Here is a 23,456-nt window from a genome sequence, read left to right on the forward strand (position 1 = left end):
TTATATCTCACACAAAATATCTTAAATAACAAAATTATACTAAATTAAATTTATTGTCATCTAAATAGATAATAATAATAATAATAATAATAATAATAATAATAATAATGATAATAATAACGATGCTCATAGACACGACAGAGTTGGGACCTACATACCCTGGAAGCTATGCCAACACTATGGAATAACAACAGAAAAAAGATGGTATAGGCACACACCAGAAAAGGTCACAGAAAACGAGAAAGCAACTACACTCTGGGATATGCCAATACACACAGATAGAGAAATTAAGGCCAGTAGATCAGATATAGTTGTCAGAGATCATGAAGAAAAAAATGCTTTCTAACTGATGTATCAATACCAGCAGATGACAACGTTTCTCTAACAGAAATGGAAAAGTTTCAAAATACAGAGACCAAGAAATAGAGGTAACTCGAATGTGGAATCTAAAAACAGAAACAATTCCTATCTTACTAGGTGCATTAGGCATGATAAAAGAATATTCAGACAAATGCATAACAAAAACACCAGGACTTAAAAATATATATAACATACAGAGAATAGCACTACTGGGCACTCCACACATCCTATGCAAAAAAACTTTCAATACAGTAACCATAAGAGCATCACAGCAAACCACAGCACATACCCAAGGCACACAAGATCTGCGCTCGGTAGTGAAGTGAAAGCATGCTATAAAAATAAAACTACTGAATAATAATAATAATAATTTATAGGATTGAGGTAACTCCTCCAGTAGGTATACAGAAGCAAAAATAAGAAGAGCGCTATTGTTATCAAGTGAACAATATTTCGGCATCTAGTGTGACTTCCACAAGTTCAAAAAATAAACTTTGCTTCTGTATACCTACAAAAGGAGTTACCGCAATCCTATAAAATATTACCAAAAATGAAGTAGATTGACAAGTTTATCTTTTGAACCTGTGGAAGGTACACTAGATGCTGAAATATCGTTCACTTAATAATAATAATCCTTTCTACTATAGGCACAAGGTGTAAAATTTGGAGAAGGGGAATAGTTAATTACGTCGACCCCCAGTGTTTCACTGGTACATATTTTAGCGATCGCCGAAGGGATGAAAGGCAAAGTTGACCTCGGTGGAATCTGAACTCAGAACATAAAGACAAATGAAATACTGCTAAGCATTTAGTCCGGTGTGATAATGATTCTGCCAGCTCACCATCTTAATAATAATAATAACAAAACATTCTTGGTTTATTATATACTAAAAAAGACATAAACACTTAACAGAGTATATCTGTATCTATCTATCTATCTATCTATCTATAGGGATATTAGTGATCTGTTAGAGTTCATTGAAGGTAGAGAAAGATTAAGACTTAATCAGTGAATTATTACAACAAAATAGATATAAAATATATTGACATACATTATTATCATCCAGTCTTTTTGGCTATCAATCTCATGATGTCTGTCAGTGAAATAAATATATATACACATAGTTTGAACAATATAATATAAATATTATATATAAAACATATTTTAGCAATATATATAGTTTAAAATATCTTGTATAATGTTTCATGTTTGATTCTGACACTAAAAGATGTAATGCAGTTTGAAGTAATTGTATTACAATGACAACTGCAGTTGTGTTGTTAATGGTGGAAGTGATGGCTAGATCTCTCGATCCTCCAGTGTCCCAGTCCCTGTGTATATACAACATGGCAGACATTTTAGATATTATCCTTACCCTGTCTTTCATTAGAAACACAAATAATATAAATGTTATAATGAATATGAAAAGATAATAAAGAGAAAGAGAGAGAGGGAGACTTACCTGCATTGTTTAATCCTTCACTGTAGTTGTGTGTGATGGATGATGTGTATCCTGCTGTAGTGTTCCACTCCAACTGCTGCTGCTGTAGTGGTATTATAGTGGTACTGCTGCTGTTGTAGTAGTGTTCCTGTGTTACTGCTCCTGCTGCTGCTGTTCCTGTGTAACTGCTGATATAATAGTGTGTGACAGTTGCTGTATGTAGTGGGAGGTGATGTTAGCCAGATGCTGGTGTGTGCTAGTTACAACTCTATGTCCTCCACACACACACACACCACAATTGTGTGTATGATGAACAAAGAAAAAAGCTATCAGCCTCACTTTCAATATTGAAAGAAATAGAGAAAATCTCTCTCATCCAATAGGAAATTACTGCAATGATGTCTGTGTCACACAAACACATCGAACAAGAGAATTCATGTTAAACAGAAGCAACTTCATTTTTTCTATTTAATAAAAACACTAAGTTTACATATTTGATGTTATAAGATTTATAATAATATTTCTTGATATTTAATGGGTTATTATTAACTTCACTATGAGAATACATTTTCAGGATTTCTATCAGAAAGAAATTGATTTTAGATGAAGTCTTCAAAGATTTCATTATTTAAGGAGTTTACAAGACTAGATAAACTGTAAACTAAGTAAATTCGGAGAAACAAAAAGTATTTTTGAGTTAAAAATTTAAAAAACACGATTTTCTGACACTTACTTTACTTTATACATAATAAAATATGAAACTTTTAGAATTTCTAAGAAAACTTCAAAAATGAATTGACAGCTTTAGTATGTTACCAATATAGGTAACAGTACATTATTGGATGTTATGGGAGCTAACAATTACCTATACTTATATTAACTAGTAATTACCTATATTTATATTCATTAGTAATTAGTAAAATTCAATATACACTAAATATAAAAGAAGAGGAGAAACCAAAAGTGGAATATTTTAAATGAAAGCAAACAATTTATGGTAGAATTGATATCAAACCAAAAGACACAACAACTAAACATTCTAGGATGACTCAAACAAATTTACCTATGTTTAGTGAAATGTCTATACTAAGACTGAGAGGAAAATTACTATTTTATAATAGTGGATTATAGTAAGTAGGGTAGGGACTTTGTGATAGGTAATGAATCAGAGATGTAAATTAGCAGTAATAATGGATGCCACAGGTAGGCTCTTTAAGTGTGACGTGTGAAAGAAACATAGAGTTGATATTTTTACATGAATATAAAGTATTGTATAAGATTTGGTATGTGAGAGAATCATTTAACAATAGTCATGGAACATCTACTATGTTGGCTGTAGATAGGTATCTTGTATTTGTTGTCCCTTTAGTATTGTGGCTGCAACTGGATTGTCATTGGTATATTCTGCAAAATATCAAATATACAAACACAAATTACATTTCAATATAACAACTCCAATATATAAAGATACAAACATTGATCTTATATTACACTAAGCATAACATTATATATTGTCCTACAGTAATAAAGGCAATTACATTTATATGTTATGTTTTGATAAAAGTTACCTGGTTCTGCAGGTATCTCATCATATGGTTTAGTCTTGCCATTACTCTTGCTAGCTTCTCTGTCCTTTTGGGATGTTAAGGTGTCACTGTTGTAAGACATGATGGAACTGGTGCGACGTCCTTGACTATGGATTGAATCACATCTCTGTTGATTAGAAAAAAAAGCAGAAGAAACATTCACATTTCATTTCTAGAATGTTCGTGGTAAGACTAAGAAAGGAATACTTTTATGGAGTTGAAATGCTATAATTAAATTTTTTAACTAATAAAAATAAACTGGAATTCACAATTAAATAAAATGAAAATATTGTTCAATGAAATACTTATATGCAAATTTTAAATGGGTATTACTAGTAAAAAGTAAAATTATGAAACATCTTTCATCTTTTACGGAAAAAATATAAGAAAGGGATATGACATGTAAAAAAAACAAGATGTATAGCATACGTTTTCAGGAATATTGTGAAGAAATGTGATGCAACAACTGGATTGTTTCAAAATATATTTACCTGAGGCACAGGTGGAAGTCTCCTTTGTGTTGTTGAGAATTTCCACTCATCTGGTGTCTGTTCCATCTCCAGAAAAAACTGACTTTTAGATTTTATTGTCTGAAGATTTCGGTTAAATATCTCTTCTGCATTTCTCGTTATTGCAACAGGATTGTTAGTCTGATACAGTAATTGTCTCATCTCAGTCTGAGAGAGAAAGTTGGGATTCTCTGCTGTTGTGGGTGAGTTATTTGTGTGATTAATACATCTGAAAACACACAGTGTTATGGACACTACAATAGCCACAGATAGTATTACAGCTGCTGCTACAATGATAATTACCCAAGTCATATTCAGGTCGTGACCAGACTGGAATGGCACAGCAGTCAACATTGGAGATGTATCATTACTAACAAACAGTGTTAGTATGATAGCAGTTGTTGCTGATTGAACTGGAGTACCACCGTCTTTCACTATAAACTGCAGCTCATATGTTCCTGCATCATTTTGGTAAACTGTGCGAGAGAAAGATAACACACCAGTGTGTGAGTTCACTGTAAACAGGTTTTATCATTGGATCTCAGTATTCCATATGTGAGGAAAGCATTGTTTCCAGTGTCTTTGTCAGATGCTCTCAGAATTGTGATGTCCTTCTTACTGTGTGGATGGTAGTGGACATCGAGATTGTAAGGGTCATTATTAGGAAACGTAAAATACGGAGCATTATCATTTTTATCTAGAATCTCAATAACAATATTGCAGTGTCACTGAGAGAAGGTGTTCCATTATCTTTCACTAAAACCTTGAACTTATAGATGTCTTTCATTTCTCGATCTATTGGTTGTGATGTAGAAATAAATCCATATTTTGTCAGTTGGAAAGGAATGTTATCATTGTTGTTATCATTGATGATAGAATATGTAAGTTGGCCTCCATCTTCAAGATCTGGGTCTGTAGCATTGATGAAGCCAATAGGGAAGTCAACTTTCTGGTTTTCATAGGTGAGGAATTGGAATGTTTCTTTGGTAAAATGTGGTTCTACATCATTGACATCAGTTACTTTGACAGAGAAATATTTTTTACTTTCTAGTTGAGGTGACCCCATGTCATGACACACAATAGATGCTTTATAGTGGTCCCTTATCTCTCTGTCAAGGTGGCCCTTAACAATCATTTTATATTCTTTAGAATCTATTTTGGCAAGTTTAAATTTATCATGTTTTAAATCACAGATAACCTCACCATTAGGTCCACTATCAGTGTCAGTGACCATAACATAAGCTATAAAACTATCTACTTCACTGTCTTCTGAAACTGCAGCTGAGCTCTCTGATAAAGGAGATACAAAATCTATATTTATCAATGGAGCATTATTCTGGTTATTAACTATATGAATCTGAACTGCTGCAACAGATTTTTTTGGTGGTTTTCCTCCATCCCTTGCTTCAATAAATAACTTATAATACTGCATTTTACTAAAATGAAAGCTGTCATGTAAAAATAAATCTCCAGTTTTCTTATCTAATACAAAATATTTCTGGATATTTCGAGATGTTTTATGGTTGAAATGATACGAAATCCTTCCATTGTCTCCAGAATCTTTATCTGTGGCCTTTAAAGTAAAAATTGGTAAATGTCTTTGATGTGAATTACTTACAGATGTGTTGTACAGGTCGTGTGAAAATACAGGTGTGTTATCATTGACATCAGTTACAGATATGTGTACCTTGAGTGTAGCTGTTTTGGGAGGATTCCCTCCATCTTTAGCTTCCAAGGTTAACATGTATGAGTCTTTTACTTCCCTGTCTAACTTATCTTCAAGAATTATTTCAGGTGTGAAAATACCTTTGTGTTTTGTGACAGAGAGTGAAAATGGTTCTCTTTTACTTTTCTTGATCATATATGTAATTTGGGAATTTTTTATTGAAATATCTTCATCAATGGCATTTAAAAGTGGGATTTTAGTACCTTTAAAATCTCTCTCTAAAAACTTTATTGTGATTTCATTCTGTGGAAATTCTGGAGAATGGTCATTGATGTCATCTATTAATATTTTAATTTTTAGAATCTTCATAAATGTTTTTCCTTTTCTCACTGCTACTTTAACTATTCTGGAACATTCTTTGTTGTATGTACACAGGGACTCTGCATCCAGTGTCTGAGTTGTGTATAGTTTTCCTGAGTTGGTGACATTAAATAAGTGAGAACCACTCTCGACTGTCCTTTGTAGTTGTGTAAATGTAATGAGAGTGTGTTGTTGATGTGTGAGAGGGTGTGATAAGTTAGAGTCAACAGCAATGTCTCCTATATAGGTGTGAGGTCTGTCTTCTTCCTTGACATGGTATGTAATATCTATGGACAGTACAAGGGTGATCAGTAAATGTAGAAGACACAGTAGACCAATATATGCTGTCATGTCTGGAATTCTTCATCACATTTCAGCAGGAGAAATTGCTACAAAACATGAGAAATACATTTAAAGTTTATTTATAATTCAACAAATCTAATTATATTTACAATAATCACTGTGACACATCTATTTCTATCTGGAAACGTGTTCCATTTGTCAAAATTGAACGTGGAGCAAAAAAAGGTACTTTTTACACAGTTTTTTTAAATATGTTTCCAAAAATATATTTTTCATTGCAAAATCCTTTATAAACAACTGTGTTAAAATCTGAAGTTCTTAAATATACATCTTCAGGCTCCACAGCCCACGTGAAATTTTGAATAATGAGCAAAAAATCAATTTATAACACATTTGCATTCCTCATTTTATTTTTTATATTCATTGTTACAAATTGATTTTCTTTCGCGAAATTATTTAAAAACAAGAGTGTTAAAATCTCAAGGTCTACAATTTATATCTTCAGGGTCCACCACACACTTGAAATTTCGAAATTATGTGAAAGAAATAGACTTTGTGACTTTGTTTCCTTTATTATTTTTAATACTAGGTCACTGAATATATGTGTTACATGAGGTCTAGATCACACACACATTAAAATAAAATTACATATAAACCAATTTTTGATTCTTGACACATTTTGGTGATAAAAATATTTCCAATAAAAAATGTCAAATAAATCTTTTGTTGCATTTTTCTTAAACACATTACACTGTTTGAAATGATGGAACATTTTTTCTATTTCTCCCAGATTTTAGTAATGCTTGATACTTTAGATAAAAGTTCAAGATTTTTAGTTTAACTGACTCAATTGTAACACAAGGGATGGATGCCTTTTGCCAAAGAAGTATTATCTTTTCTGCCTCAATCTCGAAAATTTGTTTAAATGAAGGATCTTTCTTAACTATATTCTTTTCTTTATCTTGTTCAAATAAAACACATTTTAGTATGTCCCACCTAGTTGGCAAAACTCACTTGCTAAGATCATATGGAGTACCAAATATTGGGCATTCAATATCATGGTGCGTTATTGGCTTACGAGTCATCACTAAATGTAAACAACACTAAATTTAACGTGATCGTTAATTTTAATACAATGGCCTAAAGTCAAGGTACAAAGCAGAAAACTTCACACGTACCATGTACATCCACACACAATGACTGCTGCAGTGGCACTGGAGAGAAGTTCACACTCCCGTTCTCTATATAGTCAGTGCGAACCTCAAGATATTAATCAATTGTATTGAAACTTGGTATGCAACCTCTTAAGGATACTATATTTACTGTTTTGCATTTTGCTATGTAGAAATATATATACATTACGACTTATAATCGATGAAATCCAAAATTTGACCAAAAATAGCGATTTTTAAATTTTTCAATTGTGTTGCGGAGCCTGAAAAGCATATTTAATCGCAATGTTCTTTATACACTTTTCTTTTTAACCTAATTCACAACAAAATATCTATTTCTTTATTACGCATAAGGGGCTAAACACAGAGGGGACAGACAAGGACAGACATAGGTATTAAGTCGATTACATCAATCCCAGTGCATAACTGGTACTTAATTTATCGACCCCGAAAGGATGAAAGGCAAAGTCGACTTCGGCGGAATTTGAACTCACAACGTAACGACAGACGAAATACGGCTACGCATTTCGCCCGGCATGCTAACGTTTCTGCCACCTCACTGCAACAAAATATCGATTCTTGGTTACCAATTTCGAAAGTTGCACTTTTCGCTCCACCCTACTGAATAGTCTTCCGTGATCTAACAATACATAACGAGAGTTATCTCCCTCGAATAAACCTCACTCATTTATCTTAATTATTGTGTTGTTTATCTAGTCTCAATGTTTTACGTTGTCTCTCAGAAAATTCTGTTGTTGGATTAAACGTTAGCAATCATGTTTTAGGTTTAATGTTCATAATTTATCAATAGATTAATGTATTTCTTCAAAAATATATCTATACTGAAATAATAAAACACTATATTAAAAATGAGTATCAAAGTGAGATATGACATGTCTGGAGCTCAATTTAAATTGCTTGTCCCAACCCTCTGACCGATTACAGAAACTATTTGATAAAAATATCTACCGTCACAATCCTAACGATACAGTTACTTTTTCCTGTTCCGAGAACAATTTTGGAATGAATGTTTCTGCATTTCATTTTAATGTGGAAACAGGATGGTGGAGAGTAAAGAATCGAGGGAACTGTCTAATCCAATATGTACATATGATGATAAAGATGAGGAGATAGAAAATATAAATTCTCAACCCAAATGTCACCATGTTTGAACAGTTATAAGGATTGCTACATGCTGGAATATAACATTTACTCTCTGTCATCATCATCGTCGTTTAACGTCTGCTTTCCATGCTAGCATGGGTTGGACGGTTTGACTGGGGTCTGGGAAGCCAGGAGACTGCACCAGGCTCCAGTCTGATCTGGCAGTGTTTCTACAGCTGGGTGCCCTTCCTAACGCCAACCACTCCAAGAGTGCAGTGGGTACTTTTTTACGAGTCACTGGCACAGGGGTCACAGGGGGCTGACATTGACTGAGATTGGATGGTGCTTTTTACGTGACACCGGCATGGAAGCGAGTCAAGGTGACATATCATCTTTGTCGTTTAACGTTCGCTTTCCATGCTGGCATGGGTTGGACAGTTTGACTGAGGTCTGGAGAGCCAGAAGGCTGCACCAGGCTCCAATCTGATCTGGCAAAGTTTCTACAACTGGATGCCCTTCCTAACGCCAACCACTCCGAGTGTAGTGGGTGATTTTACATGCCACTGGCATGAAAGCCAGTCAGGCAGTTCTGGCAATGACCATGCTCAAAAGGTGTTTTTATGTGCTACCTGCACAGGAGCCAGTCTGGCGGCACTGGCAATGAAATATACAGCTTAATTGAAGAAAGAGAACAAAAAACGTAGTGACAATTGTGATTGACTTAGAAACAAGAGAGATCTTTTCATCAAATGAAGAAATAATCTCACAATATTTACATGCTAAAGGAAATAAATGTATAATATTTGTTTGCAGTAAGGGACTATTTTATATAAAGTAAAAGAATTATGAATATTTTTTTTACCACAATTATTTACATAATTACAACACGAGCTCCGTCCAAACCGTGCTGTCCGTCCAACCCGTGCTAGCACGGAAAACGGACGTTAAACGATGATGATGATGATGATGATGAGATCAGAGAAATAACTGCAATGTGACAATGGCATCAGTGATAAATAATGGTGTGATGTACTGGATGCTGTATACAAAATAACTCTTTAAATAATTGAAAAGTGGCTCTGAACGAAAAAACACCCTAATGACAATTTATGCTATTTCCAGAGATTTGTGAAAGCTGAAAAATAGGTGTCAGCTGAGCCTAAAACTGAATCAACAACACTAGACAGAGTTGACAATCATCAAAGTCCTTTCCTTTGGACAATAATATTTGCTTCATGTCAATGTGCCATTCTGTTACCAGTAGGTGAAAGGATATGTTTAGCAATGAGAATTACATTGATAGGAGAAGGCAGAAAAGCTCTGTGAATTATCCACTAAATCAATAAAAAACTACATAGTCTTTTCATTGCTTTACATACAAATATGTATTTTTCAGAAAATATAACAAGACAATCTCTAGTTGACTTCTCTTACTCTCAACCTCTTTTGTAAAAGCAGCTTAGGATTAGAATATTTATTCTAATCCTAAGAAATGCATTTAAGAAGTACTAAAAATTATTAACAGAATATTATTGGTACGAAATCTCACACAGATGGATTAAAAGATGTTGATAAATTTGAAAGAAGATATTTAGTAGCCATATTTGTCCAATATCTTTAAGGAATACTTCATATTTAATTTGAATGAAATATTTAATTTATAGAAAAAATAATTATGAGAATTTGGTACAAAGGTGTTAATGACATACACAAAACAGTGTGTAAAATTTTGTGTAATAATTCACAATACATTTTATTCATAAGTAGATGGGGATTATTGAATATTTCGCTGGAAGTTAATAATGAAAACAAAAAATTGATAAGTATCAGACAGAGATATTTAGAACTATTTATTAAGTGAAGTATAATGATGATAATTAAACCTCCATTTATATGTTTCGTATTATACTGCTAAATATAATAAATTTCTGTGATGTTTTGGTATATTATAATAACAACTACATTAATGTGATGTATGATAGTTTGTTGAAAGACGATGATATTATTTCTGATTCTCAAAATTCATCAATTGTTGTCAGAGTTAATAGATTTTAACAACAGTTGACAATATCGTCAGTTTCTAACTCACAATAAATACCTTAAATAACAAATCTACATTAAATAATATTTATCAACATCTTAATTATAAAATATAAACCTTTCTACCATAAGCACAAAGCCTGAAATTTTGGATGGGTAAGGGTTAATTGATTACATCAACCCCACTGCTTATCTGGTACTTATTTCATCCTGGTAGTCTTTGAAATCAGAAGGTAAAGACAAATAAAATGCCATAAAGCATTTTCTGTTGTCTGCCAATAATTCTGCAAACTTGCCACCTTGAAAATAATATCAGTAATAACAATAAACATCCTTAGTTTATTATTTACAATATATATATGTATATCTATAAAATGGATATTAATAATCTATCACAGTACATTGAAAATTTAATTAGTGAGTTATTACAACAAAACAGATATAAACTATACTGACATACATTAGTCAACACCCAGTCTTACTGGTTAGTGATGTCTTCTGACAGTGAAATAAAATATATATATATACAACTAGTTTAGACTATATTAGACCAATATTCTTTATAGCAATATATATGTTTTTTAATATTTCTTGTATAATGTTGTCTTGTGTGATTCTGACATTAAAAGGTGTAATCCAGATTGAAGTAATTGCATTACAATGTCTACTGCAGTTGTGTTGTTAATGGTGGAAGTGATGGCTAGATCTCTCGATCCTCCACTGTCCCAGTCCCTGTATATATACAACATGGCAGACATTTTAGATATTATCCTTACCCTGTCTTTCATTAGAAACACAAATAATATAAATGTTATAATGAATATGAAAAGATAATAAGAGAGAGAGAGAGAGAGAGAGAGACTTACCTGCATTGTTTAATCCTTCACTGTAGTTGTGTGTGATGGATGATGTGTATCCTGCTGTAGTGTTCCACTCCAACTACTGCTGCTGCTGCTGTAGTGGTATTATAGTGGTACTGCTGCTGTTGTAGTAGTGTTCCTGTGTTACTGCTGCTGCTGCTGCTGTTCCTGTGTAACTGCTGATATAATAGTGTGACAGTTGCTGTATGTAGTGGGAGGTGAGATGTTAGCCAGATGCTGGTGTGTGCTAGTTACAACTCTATGTCCTCCACACACACACACACACACACAATTGTGTGTATGATGAACAAAGAAAAAAGCTATCAGCCTCACTTTCAATATTGAAAGAAATATAGAAAATCTCTCTCATCCAATAGGAAATTATTGCAATGTTGTCTGTGTCACACAAACACATCAAATAACAGAAGCCACATGGAAGTAAAGCAGTTTGTAGTGCTAAGAATTTCGTTTGTGTTTAATATTAATAAGCAAAGAAACTTCATATTTTCCTTTTATCTTCAAGTTATAAACTATTTGATATTCTAGTCTAGAAATTAATCTTTATAATTATTTAAATTCAAAATTATATTTGACGCTAATATTGATTTTAAACTGCTATATAATGGTGGAAAATAATTAATTCTAACTTTTTATCTTTGAATATTTATGAATTTGTCTGATGCTTAACTTACAAATTCTATAATACAATAAATATACGATTTCCTTAGTTGGTTTTGAAATATAATCATATATTTCAGGTAAATATTATGAAATGAGTTATGAACTACTTCATGTAAAATTAGGGTTTTTAGATGAATATGAGAAAAATAAAATCTATAACAGTTGAAACAAACTAAAGAAGTATGGAAATATAGTTTAAAATATTAACATTATTTAAGTATCAGACATGGAAATTATACACCATAAGGAAGATACTGTTGGCCGTTTATGTGTGCGATGTGTGAAAAAAACATAGAGTTGATATTTTTATAGGAATATAAAGTATTGTATAAGATTTGGTGTGAGAGAGAATCATTTAACAATAGTCATGGAACATCTACTATGTTGGCTGTAGATAGGTATCTTGTATTTGTTGTCCCTTTAGTATTGTGGATGCAACTGGATTGTCATTGGTATATTCTGTAAAATATCAAATATACAAACACAAATTACATTTCAATATAACAACTCCAATATATAAAGGTAGAAACATTGATCTTGTATTACACTAAGCATAACATTATATATTGTCCTACAGTAATAAAGGCAATTACATTTATATGTTATGTTTTGATAAAAGTTACCTGGTTCTGCAGGTATCTCATCATATGGTTTAGTCTTGCCATTACTCTTGCTAGCTTCTCTGTCCTTTTGGGATGTTAAGGTGTCACTGTTGTAAGACATGATGGAACTGGTACGACGTCCTTGACTATGGATTGAATCACATCTCTGTGGATTAGAAAACAAAGCAGGGTGAAACAATATAAAATAAAAGTAGCAATTGCATCTATATTCTGGAATGTTCCTAGAATGAAAGAACAGATTAAAGCTTTGAATTCAACAAAAATATAATTGAAGATTTTCTTAGTAAATTATAATAAACATTGAGGAGAGAATTAACAAATATATTAGTGCAAAGAAATATTTATAATTGCTTCTCCAAAAAGTAAATTTATGAAATGCCTCACCCGGGGCACTGATATTATAGGCGCAGGAGTGGCTGTGTGGTAAGTAGCTTGCTAACCAACCACACGGTTGCGGGTTCAGTCCCACTGCGTGGCATCTTGGGCAAGTGTCTTCTGCTATAGCCCCGGGCTGACCAATGCCTTGTGAGTGGATTTGGTAGACGGAAACTGAAAGAAGCCTGTCGTATATATGTATATATATGTATATGTGTGTGTGTTTGTGTGTCTGTGTTTGTCCCCCTAGCATTGCTTGACAACCGATGCTGGTGTGTTTAGGTCCCCGTCACTTAGCGGTTCGGCAAAAAGAGACCGATAGAATAAGTACTAAAAGGTGGTGCTCCAGCATGGCCGCAGTCAAATGACTGAAACAAGTAAAAGAGTAAAGAGTAAGAGTATCAATAATCTTTTATAAAGAAGATATAAGGAATATGATATGACATGTAAATGAAATAAAATATATAAAACATGTTTTCAGAAATATTGATCACAAATATCTAACAAGAAAATTATTTTAAAATATATTTACCTGAGGCACAGGTGGAAGTCTCCTCTGTGTTGTTGAGAATTTCCACTCATCTGGTGTCTGTTCCATCTCCAGAAAAAACTGACTTTTAGATTTTATTGTCTGAAGATTTCGGTTAAATATCTCTTCTGCATTTCTCGTTATTGCAACAGGATTGTTAGTCTGATACAGTAATTGTCTCATCTCAGTCTGAGAGAGAAAGTTGGGATTCTCTGCTGTTGTGGGTGAGTTATTTGTGTGATTAATACATCTGAAAACACACAGTGTTATGGACACTACAATAGCCACAGATAGTATTACAGCTGCTGCTACAATGATAATTACCCAAGTCATATTCAGGTCGTGACCAGACTGGAATGGCACAGCAGTCAACATTGGAGATGTATCATTACTAACAACAGTGTTAGTATGATAGCAGTTGTTGCTGATTGAACTGGAGTACCACCGTCTTTCACTATAAACTGCAGCTCATATGTTCCTGCATCATTTTGGTAAACTGTGCGAGAGAAAGATAACACACCAGTGTGTGAGTTCACTGTAAACAGGTTTTTATCATTGGATCTCAGTATTCCATATGTGAGGAAAGCATTGTTTCCAGTGTCTTTGTCAGATGCTCTCAGAATTGTGATGTCCTTCTTACTGTGTGGATGGTAGTGGACATCGAGATTGTAAGGGTCATTATTAGGAAACGTAAAATACGGAGCATTATCATTTTTATCTAGAATCTCAATAACAATATTGGCAGTGTCATTGAGAGAAGGTGTTCCATTATCTTTCACTAAAACCTTGAACTTATAGATGTCTTTCATTTCTCGATCTATTGGTTGTGATGTAGAAATGAATCCATATTTTGTCAGTTGGAAAGGAATGTTATCATTGTTGTTATCATTGATGATAGAATATGTAAGTTGGCCTCCATCTCCAAGATCAGGGTCAGTAGCATTGATGAAGCCAATAGGGAAGTCAACTTTCTGGTTTTCATAGGTGAGGAATTGGAATGCCTCTTTGGTAAAATGTGGTTCTACATCATTGACATCAGTTACTTTGACAGAGAAATATTTTTTACTTTCTAGTTGAGGTGACCCCATGTCATGACACACAATAGATACTTTATAGTGGTCCCTTATTTCTCTGTCAAGATGACCCTTAACAATCATTTTATATTCTTTAGAATCTATTTTGGCAAGTTTAAACTTATCATGTTTTAAATCACAGATAACCTCACCATTAGGTCCATTATCGGTGTCAGTGACCATAACATAAGCTATAAAACTACCAATTTTACTTGCTTCTGAAACTGCTGCTGAGCTCTCTGATAAAGGAGATACAAAATCTATATTTATCAATGGAGCATTATTCTGGTTATTAATAATGTGAATCTGGACTTTGGTTACAGAACTTAAATGTGGATTTCCTTCATCCTGTGCTTCAATAAATAATTTATATGATTGCTTTTTACTAAATTGAAAGCTGTCATGTAAAAACAGATCTCCAGTCTTCTTATTTAATACAAAATATTTCTGGATATTTCGAGAGGTTTTGTGGTTGAAATGGTAAGAAATCTTTCCATTGTCTCCAGAATCTTTATCTGTGGCCTTTAAAGTAAAAATTGGCAAATGTCTTTGATGTGAATTACTTATAGAGATGTTGTAAAGTTTCTGTGAAAATACAGGTACATTATCATTGACATCTGTCACAGATATGTGTACCTTGAGTATAGCTGTTTTGGGAGGGTTTCCTCCATCTTTAGCTTCCAGAGTCAACATATATGAATCTTTGAGTTCCCTGTCTAATTTGTCTCCTAAAACTAGAGCTGGTATGAAAACACCATCATATCGCTTTTCAACTGAGAGAGAAAATGGTTCTCTTTTACTTTTCTTAATCATATATGTTATTTGTGAATTCTGTATTGAAATATCTTGATCAATGGCATTTAAAAGTGAGATTTTAGTACCTTGAAGGTGACTCTCAAGAAATTCAATTTGAACTTCATTCTTTGGGAATTCTGGTGAGTGGTCATTGATGTCTTCTATTAATATTTTTATCCTTAGAATCTTCATAAAAGTTTCTTCTTTCCTCACTGCTACTTTGACAATTTTGGAACATTCCTTGTTGTATGTACACAGAGACTCAGCATCCAGTGTTTGAGTAGTGTATAGTTTTCCTGAGTTGGTGACATTAAATAAGTGAGAACCACTCTCGACTGTCCTTTGTAGTTGTGTAAATGTAATGAGAGTGTGTTGTTGATGTGTGAGAGGGTGTGATAAGTTGGAGTCAACAGCAATGTCTCCTATATAGGTGTGAGGTCTGCCTTCTTCCTTGACATAGTATGTAATATCTATGGACAGTACAAGGGTGATCAGTAAATGTAGAAGACACAGTAGACCAATATATGCTGTCATGTCTGGAATTCTTCATCACATTTGAGCAAGAGAAATTGCTATAAAGACAACAAAGATATTTAAATGAAATTAAATTTAAAAAACAATAATTTTTCTAAATGTTATTGCTATTTCTTAATAAAGTCCGGTAGACACAACTGAATAATTTAAAATTAGCTTCTGTGATACAGGTTGGAAGCATTAGAAAGTATAATATTGGTTTATGGAAATCAATTGGTTCATGCTGAAAACATTGGTTCATGCTGATCAAAATACGAACTAAACAAAAGGTTAATAATATTCCTTTTATGCCAGGAATACATCTCTTTATAGAGAAGCACCATGTTGATAGTGACAAAGAACAAGATCAAATGTGTAATGCAACTATACTTAAGAGAAGTACTTCATCATCACCAACACCATAGTCGTCATTGTTGGTGGCGGCAGTGGACTCATTGTCATCAGCATTATCTAATGTCCATTTTCCATGCTGGCATATATTGGGCAGTTTGATAAGATCTGAAGAGTGACAGAGCGGCATCGGGCCCTAATATCACATGGTTTCTATGGCTTGATGCCCTTCTTAATGCTAAATTTTTTATAGTGTATACTGGATGCCTTTCCTGATATTGGTACCAGTGACGTTGTTAAGTAACTTAAAAAAACAAAGAAAAAAATAAACCTCCTTAATTGAGTAGGAGTGTAGCAAAATTTAGAAATTAAACAAGATTAGTATTAAAAACTACTCTGATGAAGCAGTGCTAAGGTACAGAGGAAGGCGAGGGGAACAATTAGGTATGATCCACAGATCTATTGTTGCAGTTACACCATGTCTCCATCTAGCTGAGAACCAGACTTTGATATGTGATGTAAAGTGATGGTCTGAGCCAATGCAAGAACTTTTATATGGTCATTCTGTCTGTGGTAGTAAAAGGCAGCCCAACCTTCAAATCTGATTCTACAGTCTCACAAATAGATGAATATACTTGATAAAGTAATCCTGAATATAATAAACCAGAAATGATGACAGAATGTTGACAGCTTGAATAATGCAGACTCTGACAAGGAAATATTAAAACCCTTTAAATTTACATCACAGAGAAAGATTTTAGTCGTTGGAGATTAATGATATATACAATATGAAAACAACAGCAATTCTACTCTAAGCTGATGGTAGGTCCTAATCAAAAGAGAAGTAAAATATATTGTGAAATTAATGAACAGTAGTCTCTCGAGATATTTAATTAATGAAGTTTAGGTTTGCAGAGCGAAAGATTAAGGACATGATAACCTAAATGTACTTTATTGTGTCTTGTTGGTTGGAATTTCTCTCTTTTGTTACCGTATTTCTGTTGGAATACATTGCTTTTGTTTCGATCAATTTCAAAACTACAGCAAAAATTTAGTAAAATAACTTTGTCAAAATGAATCTGGTGATTGGAACACAAATCAAGATGAAATTTGATGGAAAGCTTTAATTTAAAGCACTTTAAGAAGGAAGTTAATATCATAAAACCTGGCACAATTGGAGGCAAGTTGGTATCAGAGAGGGTGAAAGACATTTGATAATAATATACCTGTTTCACAGAAATGTAGGATAAGTGTATCTAAGAAACCTAATAACCTGGATAGAAGATGTCTTGATTTATTTCACAAATAACTGACAAAGAATAGATTATAAAATTATGTGGAAATATTTTACAAAAATGGGAATTATAAAATGGTGGAGTGATATGTTTTTGATGGAAAAATATGTATAATTATCTTCACAAAATATGCAGATAACTTTCTTATCAAATTAATTGTAATAAAAGTAATTTAATCCCTATTTAATCCATCTCTTGTCAGGATTAATATATTTTAACAACAGATGACAATATCATCAATTTATATCTCCTGACAAATATCTTAAATAACAAATCTACACTAAATAATATTTATCAACATCTTTTTTACATAACTTTGGCTTTGTAAATGAACAATCTCATGTGTTTATTTAAATGGTCTACAAATGCATACAGCGAGTTTCTTTGCTCTAGAAGTCGGAAAGATACTTGGCAGGAAATGGAAATGAAAACTGAAATTAGGACAATACATAATAATATTGATGATGATGATGATGATGATAAATATTCTTGATCTATTCTATACAAAAGAATACATAACAGATATTCAAAAGGGTATATATATATATATATATATATACACACACACACACACACACATACGGATAAGGTGATCTGTTAGAGTTAATTGAAGCTACAGCAAATTAAGATTTAATTAGCGAACTATTACAACAACAAAGATACAAGCAACATCGATAGACATTATTAACACCTAGTTTCATTGGGTACAAATCAATGTTTTGTGACTTTAAATGATTATATACTTTACACAAATGTATATAATATATATTGTAGCGATACATATGTGATTCTGAGATTAAAAGATGTAATCCAGTTCAAAGTAATTGTATTACTGCAGTTATTGTTGTTAATGGTGGCAGTGATGGCTAGATCTCTCGATCCTCCACTGTCCCAGTCCCTGTATATATACAACATGGCAGACATTTTAGATATTATCCTTACCCTGTCTTTCATTAGAAACACAAATAATATAAATGTTATAATGAATATGAAAAGATAATAAAGAGAAGAAAGGGAGAGAGAGAGACTTACCTGCATTGTTTAATCCTTCACTGTAGTTGTGTGTGATGGATGATGTGTATCCTGCTGTAGTGTTCCACTCCAACTGCTGCTACTGCTGCTGTAGTGGTATTATAGTGGTACTGCTGCTGTTGTAGTAGTGTTCCTGTGTTACTGCTGCTGCTGCTGCTGTTCCTGTGTAACTGCTGATATAATAGTGTGACAGTTGCTGTATGTAGTGGGAGGTGAGATGTTAGCCAGATGCTGGTGTGTGCTAGTTACAACTCTATGTCCTCCACACACACACACACACACACACACACACAATTGTGTGTATGATGAACAAAGAAAAAAGCTATCAGCCTCACTTTCAATATTGAAAGAAATATAGAAAATCTCTCTCATCCAATAGGAAATTACTGCAATGTGGTCTGTGTCACACAAACACATCAAATAAAAGAATTCATATTACACTGAAGCAGCTTGATAATTTACAGGGGTATAATTAGTAATATGACTTTATTATATATTTAGTCTTAGTAAAAAGGAATTTCTATTAAAAAATTTATAATTTTATAATTATATTTCTTAGTATCATGCAAGTTGTGAGATGACAATTCAGTAATTTCTATGAAAAAAATTTGACTAAACTTTCAAGGGAAAATAGAGAATGTTTTATCAATGTGAGGGATAAATTACTTCTTGAGTTGATACAATGAGAAAAAGCTAAGAGAAAAGTTGTAAATAAAGGTAAAACAAATGAAAGTACATTTTAGAATTGGTGTCAAATGAAAACAACATAATTAAACTTCCGAGGATGACTCAGACTAATTTATCTATGCTTAGTGAAATGTCTATACTAAAACTGACGGGAAAATAACTATAATAATTAACTATGGTAATGTAGAGTTGGGTGTTTGTAACAATTAATTTACCACAGATGGAAATTAGGGGTCATAAGAGATGCCGCTGTAAGGCCCCTTACGTGTGTGATGGATGAAAGAAACATAGAGTTGATATTTTTATATGAATATAAAGTATTGTATAAGATTTGGTGTGAGAGGGAATCATTTAACAATAGTCATGGAACATCTACTATGTTGGCTGTAGATAGGTATCTTGTATTTGTTGTCCCTTTAGTATTGTGGCTGCCACTGGATTGTCATTGGTATATTCTGCAAAATATCAAATATACAAACACAAATTACATTTCAATATAACAACTCCAATATATAAAGATAGAAACATTGATCTTGTATTACACTAAGCATAACATTATATATTGTCCTACAGTAATAAAGGCAATTACATTTATATGTTATGTTTTGATAAAAGTTACCTGGTTCTGCAGGTATCTCATCATATGGTTTAGTCTTGCCATTACTCTTGCTAGCTTCTCTGTCCTTTTGGGATGTTAAGGTGTCACTGTTGTAAGACATAATGGAACTGGTGCGACGTTCTTGACTATGGATTGAGTCACATCTCTGTTGATTAGAAAACAGAGTGAAACATAATGTTAAAAAGAGAAAAACATCTACATTTGCATTCTAGTATATTCCCTGTGTTATAGAAAAAAGGAACATTTTATTTTTCAAAATAAAAAATATTATAATTAAATATTTTCTTATTTAATTAAAATGCATTAGAGTCAAAAATAAATCATAACAAATGTATAGGTTAGATATTAATGCACAAATTTTAAATATATCTATTTGGTTAAGTATAAAATGAAGAAAAAATCATTGAATCTTTCACAAAATAAATGCAGTATATTTTTGTAATAAATCACTTAAATGTACAAAATACACGAAATAGAATATAATATGTAACAAATACAAGGTTCGGCTGAACACTTCGTAGGCTCAACAAGATCCTCACATAGAATGTGACCAAACAAGGTTTATTTTGCAACATAATCACAGAAAAAGGGATCTTGCATTAATACAGAGTTAGATCACTCCTAATAAAACAGTCTTTATATTAAGAGTATTGTATTTCTATAATAGGCATTGTGACCGCTTTGCTATCACTAAATAAAGAATAATTAATTCAGAATGTCAAAATAAACTATGACATTTGATTATTAAAAACAATACATGTACATTAGAATCTAAAGTTGATATTTTATAGAAATATTTGAACATACATCACTAATGGAAAGAATACTCTTGTATTTAAAATCATAAGGATATCAAAAACAAGATAATATTTACCTGAGGCACAGGTGGAAGTCTCCTTTGTGTTGTTGAGAATTTCCACTCATCTGGTGTCTGTTCCATCTCCAGAAAAAACTGACTTTTAGATTTTATTGTCTGAAGATTTCGGTTAAATATCTCTTCTGCATTTCTCGTTATTGCAACAGGATTGTTAGTCTGATACAGTAATTGTCTCATCTCAGTCTGAGAGAGAAAGTTGGGATTCTCTGCTGTTGTGGGTGAGTTATTCGTGTGATTAATACATCTGAAAACACACAGTGTTATGGACACTACAATAGCCACAGATAGTATTACAGCTGCTGCTACAATGATAATTACCCAAGTCATATTCAGGTCGTGACCAGACTGGAATGGCACAGCAGTCAACATTGGAGATGTATCATTACTAACAAACAGTGTTAGTATGATAGCAGTTGTTGCTGATTGAACTGGAGTACCACCGTCTTTCACTATAAACTGCAGCTCATATGTTCCTGCATCATTTTGGTAAACTGTGCGAGAGAAAGATAACACACCAGTGTGTGAGTTCACTGTAAACAGGTTTTTATCATTGGATCTCAGTATTCCATATGTGAGGAAAGCATTGTTTCCAGTGTCTTTGTCAGATGCTCTCAGAATTGTGATGTCCTTCTTACTGTGTGGATGGTAGTGGACATCGAGATTGTAAGGGTCATTATTAGGAAACGTAAAATACGGAGCATTATCATTTTTATCTAGAATCTCAATAACAATATTGGCAGTGTCATTGAGAGAAGGTGTTCCATTATCTTTCACTAAAACGTTGAACTTATAGATATCTTTCATTTCTCGATCTATTGATTGTGATGTAGAAATGAATCCATATTTGGTCAGTTGGAAAGGAATGTTATCATTGTTGTTATCATTGATGATAGAATATGTAAGTTGGCCTCCATCTCCAAGATCAGGGTCTGTAGCATTGATGAAGCCAATAGGGAAGTCAACTTTCTGGTTTTCGTAGGTGAGGAATTGGAATGTCTCTTTGGTAAAATGTGGTTCTACATCATTGACATCAGTTACTTTGACAGAGAAATATTTTTTACTTTCTAGTTGAGGTGACCCCATGTCATGACACACAATAGATACTTTATAGTGGTCCCTTATTTCTCTGTCAAGATGGCCCTTAACAATCATTTTATATTCTTTAGAATCTATTTTGGCAAGTTTAAATTTATCATGTTTTAAATCACAGATAACCTCACCATTAGGTCCACTATCAGTGTCAGTGACCATAACATAAGCTATAAAACTACCAATTTTACTTGCTTCAGAAACTGCTGCTGAACTCTCTGTTAAAGGAGATACAAAATCTATATTTATCAATGGAGCAGTATTCTGGTTATTAATAATGTGAATCTGGACTTTGGTTAAAGAACTTAAGGGTGGATTTCCTCCATCTCGTGCTTCAATAAATAATTTATAAGACTGCATTTTAGTAAACTGAAAATTGTCATGTAAAAACAAATCTCCAGTGTTCTTATCTAAAACAAAATATTTCTGGATATTTCGAGATGTTTTATGGTTGAAATGATAAGAAATCTTTCCATTGTCTCCAGAATCTTGATCTGAAGCTTTTAAAGTAAGAATTGGTAAATGTCTTTGATGTGAATTACTTATAGAGATGTTGTAGATTTCCTGTGGAAATACAGGTGTATTATCATTAACATCTGTTACAGATATGTGTACTTTGAGTGAAGCTGTTTTTGGTGGGTTCCCTCCATCTTTAGCTTCTAGTATCAACATATAATAGTCATTGAGTTCCCTGTCTAATCTATCTTCTAGAATTAGCGCAGGTATGAAAATACCCTTCTGTTTTGTGACAGAGAGAGAAAATGGTTCGCTTTTACTTTTTTTAATTATATATGTAATTTGAGAATTTTTGATTGAAATATCTTTATCAATTGCATTCAGAAGAGGGATTTTGCTTCCTTTACTCTCTCTTTCTGAAAAATGAATCTTAACTTCATTTTGTGGAAATTCTGGAGAATGGTCATTGATGTCTTCTATTAATATTTTTATTTTGAGAATTTTCATAAATGCTTCTTCTTTCCTCACTGCTACTTTAACTATTCTGGAACATTCCCTGTTGTATGTACACAGAGACTCAGCATCCAGTGTTTGAGTAGTGTATAGTTTTCCTGAGTTGGTGACATTAAATAAGTGAGAACCACTCTCGACTGTCCTTTGTAGTTGTGTAAATGTAATGAGAGTGTGTTGTTGATGTGTGAGAGGGTGTGATAAGTTAGAGTCAACAGCAATGTCTCCTATATAGGTGTGAAGTCTGTCTTCTTCATTGACATGGTATATAATATCTATGGACAGTACAAGGGTGATCAGTAAATGTAGAAGACACAGTAGACCAATATATGCTGTCATGTCTGGGATTCTTCATCACATTTCAGCAGGAGAAATTGCTATAAAAGACAACAAATATTTAAACATTAAGTACAATAAAATAAGTTCATTTGAAGTTATAATAACCATTATATAAATGATTATTGATTGTATGTCTTTTACATGTGCTCTAAATAATTCAAAATGTTTCTTTTAATCTAACAAGCTAAGTGACAATATATAGATGATGCC

General features: G+C 32.8%; 5 protein-coding genes across 5 annotated transcripts; all 5 read right to left on the minus strand.

Moving 5' to 3' along the window:
• Nucleotides 1-2,852: 2,852 nt before the first annotated feature.
• On the minus strand, nucleotides 2,853-4,606 carry LOC115230993. Its single transcript, XM_029801087.2, has 3 exons — nucleotides 3,880-4,606; nucleotides 3,371-3,515; nucleotides 2,853-3,206 (listed from the first exon to the last, which is right to left on the minus strand). Exons 1-3 carry the CDS (start codon nucleotides 4,249-4,251, stop codon nucleotides 3,127-3,129), a joined length of 597 nt encoding a protein of 198 aa, XP_029656947.1. The 5' UTR covers nucleotides 4,252-4,606; the 3' UTR covers nucleotides 2,853-3,126.
• Nucleotides 4,595-11,753, minus strand: LOC118761753 (protocadherin beta-15-like). The gene is made up of 2 exons (XM_036499900.1): nucleotides 11,409-11,753; nucleotides 4,595-6,312 (listed from the first exon to the last, which is right to left on the minus strand). The coding sequence occupies exon 2, from the start codon at nucleotides 6,272-6,274 to the stop codon at nucleotides 4,595-4,597; it is 1,680 nt and encodes a 559-aa protein (XP_036355793.1). The 5' UTR covers nucleotides 6,275-6,312; nucleotides 11,409-11,753.
• A 634-nt stretch (nucleotides 11,754-12,387) lies between these two features.
• Nucleotides 12,388-14,002, minus strand: LOC118761752. The gene is made up of 3 exons (XM_036499899.1): nucleotides 13,614-14,002; nucleotides 12,707-12,851; nucleotides 12,388-12,542 (listed from the first exon to the last, which is right to left on the minus strand). The coding sequence occupies exons 1-3, from the start codon at nucleotides 13,983-13,985 to the stop codon at nucleotides 12,463-12,465; spliced, it is 597 nt and encodes a 198-aa protein (XP_036355792.1). The 5' UTR covers nucleotides 13,986-14,002; the 3' UTR covers nucleotides 12,388-12,462.
• An 11-nt stretch (nucleotides 14,003-14,013) lies between these two features.
• Nucleotides 14,014-16,532, minus strand: LOC118761750 (protocadherin-18-like). Its single transcript, XM_036499897.1, has 3 exons — nucleotides 16,382-16,532; nucleotides 14,147-15,948; nucleotides 14,014-14,043 (listed from the first exon to the last, which is right to left on the minus strand). The coding sequence occupies exons 1-3, from the start codon at nucleotides 16,530-16,532 to the stop codon at nucleotides 14,014-14,016; spliced, it is 1,983 nt and encodes a 660-aa protein (XP_036355790.1).
• Nucleotides 16,533-19,314: 2,782 nt separating this feature from the next.
• Nucleotides 19,315-23,246, minus strand: LOC118761751 (protocadherin beta-3-like). Its single transcript, XM_036499898.1, has 4 exons — nucleotides 22,833-23,246; nucleotides 20,850-22,505; nucleotides 19,976-20,120; nucleotides 19,315-19,811 (listed from the first exon to the last, which is right to left on the minus strand). Exons 1-4 carry the CDS (start codon nucleotides 23,244-23,246, stop codon nucleotides 19,732-19,734), a joined length of 2,295 nt encoding a protein of 764 aa, XP_036355791.1. The 3' UTR covers nucleotides 19,315-19,731.
• Between the last annotated feature and the right edge of the window lie 210 nt (nucleotides 23,247-23,456).

Source organism: Octopus sinensis, unplaced genomic scaffold (assembly GCF_006345805.1).
Source record: "Octopus sinensis unplaced genomic scaffold, ASM634580v1 Contig17044, whole genome shotgun sequence".
Taxonomy (NCBI): Eukaryota; Metazoa; Mollusca; class Cephalopoda; order Octopoda; family Octopodidae; genus Octopus; species Octopus sinensis.